Here is a 6,448-nt window from a genome sequence, read left to right on the forward strand (position 1 = left end):
TATATATATATTACCACAACTATAGGTGTACTTCTGAAATAAAGGTGTCAGAATCCTGGGTTGGTGACATAGTGTGTTGAGTTTTGTTCTATTTTTGATCTTTGATTTCATCATTGTTATCTCTATTAGTCTTTTGGTTTCTGTAACAGTATTTCTAGTAATTTAGTGCTGTGTTCTGTGATTTCTAGTTCTTCGATTTTGTTCCTGTGTCCTTTTTGTTCAATGTCAAGTCTGTGTCTGTCATGCACTTACTGTTTTACTTTGATAGTCCTTGTCCTTGTGCAGTGTGTTTAATTTTGCTTCTTCTTGTCTCCGGGACATGCTACAAGCTTGAGAGCAAGCAGACTTTGTCCGCTCATGGCCTTCCATGCCTGCAGTTCATCTGTCTGCTGTTCAGTCTCCTGCAGTTCAGTCGTCTGCTGTTCAGTCTTCAGCTCAATCTTCTGTTAAATATGCAGCTCAGTTACCTGCTCTGTCACCTGCTGTTCAGCCGTCAGTTCAGTTACCTGCTGTTCAGCCGTCTGCTCTTCAGTCGTGTGCTGTTCAGCCACCTGCTCAGTTGTCTGCAATTTAGTCATTAGCTCAACCGTCAACCCAGCCACCTCCATCCTCTGCTGGAAGCTCTGTAGAGCTTGTTCAACCAGCTAAGGACTTCATCTTGCTGGCCCTGCCAAGACAGACTGCCTGCACTGCACAGACCCAGCCGTTGCATTCCGAGCCAGCTTTGTTCCCTGTGCAGTTACAGTTAACTTCATTCCTGCCAAAAAACTCCACGCCTGCTGGTTCTCTTTAGTCTCTGCCAGAGGTTTCTGGGCCTCGTTATTCTGTCTCATCACCGCCAGAGGTCTCTAGACCTGCTGGCCCTGCGTCTGTCCCTTCTAGAGGGTCCGAGGGGCCCATTCAGCTGTCTTCTGTCTCCGCTGGAGGGTCCGAGGGGCCTGTTTCAGCTGTCTGTCTCCGCTGGACGTCCCAAGGGGTCCCTTCAGCCATCTGTCTCCGTCTGTCTCCAAAGAAAGTTGGCTCCAAGGAGCCGGTCCAACCATCAGTGCCACGAGCAGTGCCACCAGATCCATCATCTGCAGCAGCCATGTCACTGGCCATTCAGCCACCAGGGGTTGCCACACCATCATTTGGTCCTTCCCTCATCTGGTCCTGCCTTGTCTGGTCCTGCAGCTGCCACACCACGTCCATGTACATCATGTCCACATCCGTGTCCAGTTCCAGCATCGTCTGCTCGTCCATGTCCTTGTCCACGTCCAGTTCCAGCACAGCCTGCTCCTCCGCATCAGTGTCCAGTTCTAGCACGGCCTGCTTGTCTACATCCAGCTCGACGGCCACTTTCCAGGCGCCTCAGAGTGAGACCAGTAACCCTGGGGAAGCAATGGAGATTCAGTGCAGAAGCTGTTTGAGTAATAATCATGTGGAATGTGAAATGTTTGGACAATAATAATGTGGAGTTTGGTGAATTAATTAATACCAGAACACAGTGACTGTAGTTAGATGTAAATGTCTTTGTCAAAAAATACTCCAAGGTTCCTCACAGCGTTACTGGAGGCCAAGGTAATGCCATCCAGAGTAAGAATCTGGTTAGATACCATTTATCTAGGATTTTCAAGGCCGAGTACAATAACCTCAGTTTTATCTGAATTAAGAAGCAGAACATTAGCGGTCATCCAGGTCTATATGACTTTAAGACATTCCCGCAGTTCAACTAATTGGTGTGTGTTATCTGGCTTCATGGACAGATAGAGCTGGGTGTCATCTGCATAGCAGTGTAAATGTATTCTATGTCTTCTGATGATACTGCCCAAGGGAAGCATGGATAATGTAAACAGAATTGGTCCTAGCACTGAACCCTGTGGAACACTATAATTGACCTTAGTGTGTCAAATCAATTAAATTCAATTTTATTTATATAGCGCCAAATCACAAGAAAAGTCGCCTCAAGGCAAAGAGGACTCCCCATTTACATGCACAAACTGGAGTACGTTAGATAGATATGATACAAACCACTGCAGCACAGTACCTGTAATACCTCCAGCATGTTCTAAACGCTCTAATAGGATATTATGGTCAACAGTATTGAACGCTGCACTAAGGTGTAGCAGGACAAGCAGAGAGATGAGTCCACTGTCAGAGGCCATAAGAAGATAATCTGTAACCTTTACTGAAGGGATCGTAGGGCGATTGTGACTCAAGAGTTGGGAGGTCGCCTTGTAATCGGAAGGTTTCCGGTTCGAGCCCCAGCTTGGACCGTCTCGGTTCTTGTGTCCTTGGGCAAGACACTTCACCCGTTGCCTACTGGTGGTGGTCAGAGGGCCCGGTGGCGCCAGTGTCTGGCAGCCTCACCTCTGTCAGTGCGCCCCAGGGTGGCTGTGGCTACAATGTAGCTGCCATCACCAGTGTGTGAATGTGTGTGTGAATGGGTGGATAACTGGATGTGTAAAGCGCTTTGGAGTCCTTAGGGACTAGTAGAGCGCTATACAAATACAGGCCATTTACCATTTTAAAGCTGTTTCTGTGCTGTGATGACCTCTGAAACCTGACTGAAACTCTTCAAATAAGTCTGCAGATGATCTGTTAGCTGTTTGACAACTATTCTTTCAAGGATTTTTGTTATGAGAGGAAGGTTGGAGATTGGCTAATATTAGCTAAGGCCACTGGGTCAACAGATGGCTTTTTAAGCAATGGTTTAACTACTGTTAGCTTGAAGGTCTGTGGTACAGACCTTCAACCTAGGTTGATCATATTTAAGATTGAAACATTAATTAAAGGCAGGACTTCTTTGAGCAGTCTTGTAGGAATGGGGTCTAAAAGACAAGCTGATGGTTTGGAGGAAGTAATTACTGAAGTTAACTCAGAAAGATCAATTGGAGAAAAAGAGTAAGTGAATATCAATGGTAATTAAAGTGACCATGGTCATGAGTAATTTGTTTCTCTAATGGTTAAAATTTTATTTGTGAAGAAGTTCATGAAGTCAGTACTAGTTAACGTTAAAGGGATGGTTGGCTCAATAGAGATAGAGGTAAAATTATTAACAAGATAATCGATCTCTATTGGAGTAGCGTTCAGGTAGCTGCTCTGCTCTATTTTGGTACCGGGCACTGAAGATGAAAACAGTGGGTGGATTATATAATAATGCAGCTGCATTATATAGCCACATTAACAGAGGTTATTTTTCAACACTGTTACAACTCTAGTGACATATTGCTACACTTGCATTTCCTGGACCAAGGAGCAATCAGAATTTTTGTGGTGCACAGGAATATTTAATCTGGCTCTGTTCTGATGAAAATGGAACTGCTGGACAGGCTAATTTTGTGATTGTGGCCCTGCAAGTAGCATTATTTACTTTTAACCCTTAATGCTCCAGTTGGAGTGTGCCCGCTCCGTTTTGCGTAACTATTTTTAAACCCCTGTAGAACTGCAGCCACGTAAGCTAGCGCAATAATTTTTTTTTTGAATATGAAACCGGAGGAGTTGTATCTTATGCCATCAGCTTGTCCTAGGTCACGGTTTCCTTCCACATATAGCTTTGCAAAAACTGCATAAAAAGCATTTGCAGCAACAAAAACATAATATTCCAGAAACACGCTTTGCCAATCCGATCAGCTGTTCATAACACTTCCTACGTTGGAATAGACGTCAGCGCAAACTATTGCATGCCCGCCATTACTTGCCCGAAATCGGAAGTGATGTCATTTACGCGGAAATTACCTTCAGGGCCTTATAAGCCTATACTGGTGTTTTTTAAAATCATGTTTGACTTTATGACTTTCTGTGTCGTTTCTGGGATGCTGAGGACTCATATTGCACTGCTGGATATAGTTTATTTTGATGCATATGCTTCTTTTTTGCAAATTTGTATTATAATATTCATTTTAGTTTTTCCTGCAGTATATAAAAATTGGTGCATTTCAAAAATAAAACTATGAAGACACTCAAAATAAATTTCCTGTGGAGGGAAACTATTTTGTGCAACTCTTTTGTATTTACAGTTTTGAGGAATAAGACTCTTAAATTTCTCTAACTAGAAATATATGTTTAATTTTGTAGTTTATTGCACTTTTTTGCAGTTTATGTAATTACTATGCACTTAATGCATACATATTATTAAACATTGGGCTATAATGGTTGTATTGATGTATTGCAACTTGAAATGCTCCTAAAAATGGCACTACAGCATGTAAAAATATAATATAAGCTCTGGCAAACTTGGTCCTCTTTTAGATCTTAAAGGGTTAATGTATTAAGTGCTTGTACAAGATGTAAAAGACTTGTAGGTTGAGGAATTCGCAAAATATTTCAAGAACATATTTGCTTGCACAGAGCAGTGACCCTTCTTGGTTTCCTTTTAGATTAAAAACAGGATTGGAGTAATGAGGTACGTGGTGCTTCATGGCTGTCTATGGGATGACCTGTACATTGGCTTTCAGAACCGCATCAGCCGAGACCCAGACATCTACCACCACAAGTACAGACATTTTATCTGATATGTTTGAGAATTCTTTCATGTTCTGTAAATCTGTTTTTCTGTTCTTTGCTCGTTGACAACTCCTCATCCAATTGACTTTAAACGCAGTGGGTGTATTGCTGGCTTTTCAGGGAGTTTTTAGGAATGCCATCCAGAGTAAGAATCTGGTTAGATACCATATTTCTAAGATTTTCAGGGCCGAGTAATTAAGAAGCAGAAAGTTAGCGGCTATCCAGGTCTTTATGTCTTTAAGACATTCCTGCAGTTTAACTAATTGGTGTGTGTTATCTGGCTTCATAGACAGTTAGAGTTGGGTGTCATCTGCATAGCAGAGAAAATGTATTATGTCTTCTGATGATACTGCCTAGGGGAAGCATGGATAATGTAAACAGAATTGGTCCTAGCACTGAACCCTGTGGAACACCATAATTGACCTTAGTGTGTGAAGACGACTCTCCAGTTACATGCACAAATTGGAGTGTGTTAGATAGATATGATACAAACCACTGCAGCGCCAAAAATATTTGGCCAGATTTCTAGAAACCAGAGCTGCTCCATCCAAAATGGGATGGATGCCGTCTCTCCTAACTAGACCAGGTTTCCTCCAGAAAGTTTCCTAATCATCCAATTATCTATAAAGTCCACCTCGTGAGCTTTATAGACAATTATAAATTTTTATTTGTTTATCTTTATACATCTTTATATGTTTGGAGAGTTGTCTGAAGGACAACGATTTAGTAATCCTGGCCTCTGGCTGACAGGCTCAGTACATACTAACACGTGGAATATTACACAGTCTGAGGTGTGATGTTAAAGGGCTGGTCACGGTGGTTGTGCTGATGCAAGACATGCTCAGATAGATCTGAATTCAAATTTTCTTTTGTTTTTTTCAGTACCTGTCAAAAGCAGCTATTATTGTAAGAAAAAAATACATCTTATCCATAACTAGGAACACCTGTGACTACTCCACTCATGATTCACCTAAAACAAACCTCTTATATCAGTCAAAGTAGTTCAAATTCTCATAAAGTTTACTTTTTGAAACTTTTCTTATAATACATACAGGTGTATACTGAATTAGGTTTACATATGGTAAATACATTGCATTGGCACAACCATCACTACCAGTCAACTAATGTCACACTTGCAGACTGAGTAATGCTGGTGGTACATACTGAGCCTGAAAGAAAGCTGACCCCTGAGCTCACTTACACACAACTCTGCATACACTTTTGAGGATCTGACTCAGCAAAAATACAGCCAAGGTCACATGTAAAAGGACAGCCAATTCAAATGCTGGGTAAGTAAATAACGTACCTGCATTGCTTTGAGCAAAGCTTTAGGACTGTCATTGATACATATTTCTAAACACTTACAGATTCAGTTGTACATAGATAGATAGTGTGAAGCCCTTCTGCTCGTCTGTGGAAGTAGGGGAAGCAACAGTTAAGTGAAGAATATAGTCAGAGATCTCTCTCTTTGAAGGTATAGGCCTGTGATGTGGGTGTGGGATGGAATAAAATGTCTTTTGTTATTATCTAACTTGCAGTATATTGTATTAACAAATACAGCTTATAGCTTTCAGACTATATTGAGATGAGCAAACGTACTGGCAATCTTTGAACTCTTGTTATGGGAATGACTATAATCATTTTATACATATTGTATTCTGTGCCTATAAAAGAGCTGTGGCTCAGTCCATTAATTGAAGGTCAAGAGCTTTGGCCAGCGATATGTCTGGCCAGTTGCAATACACGCTTACAAAACACTTATATAAGGTTATTCTTAATTATCTCTTATTTGTTTATATTCTTTTATTAAGTTTTAAGTAGTATCACTTGATTAAAACATTCACTCAATATATTACACATATAGTTTCAGTTGTGTACGTGCTGGCCTTCTGTCTGGTGGAAAGGTTACAAGGTTTAGCTGGTGAGGTGAGAGGTGAAACAAAGTGCATTTCAGGTTGACACA

At 41.3% G+C, this 6,448-nt stretch overlaps 1 protein-coding gene across 1 annotated transcript in view; it reads left to right on the top strand.

Annotated features, from left to right (window-relative positions):
- The window catches only part of LOC102293971 (cytidine monophosphate-N-acetylneuraminic acid hydroxylase), an 18,734-nt gene extending 14,042 nt beyond the window's left edge, over positions 1–4,692 (top strand). Inside the window, exon 8 of the mRNA XM_042217288.1 lies at positions 4,359–4,692. Within this exon, the coding sequence (XP_042073222.1) occupies positions 4,359–4,493 (135 nt within the window). The 3' untranslated portion in view covers positions 4,494–4,692. The remainder of the gene's footprint in view (positions 1–4,358) is intronic.
- The last annotated feature ends 1,756 nt before the right edge of the window (positions 4,693–6,448 follow it).

The sequence above is a fragment of the Haplochromis burtoni genome, unplaced genomic scaffold (genome assembly GCF_018398535.1).
Source record: "Haplochromis burtoni strain Fernald_Lab_line unplaced genomic scaffold, NCSU_Asbu1 Contig_1782, whole genome shotgun sequence".
Lineage (NCBI taxonomy): Eukaryota > Metazoa > Chordata > Actinopteri > Cichliformes > Cichlidae > Haplochromis > Haplochromis burtoni.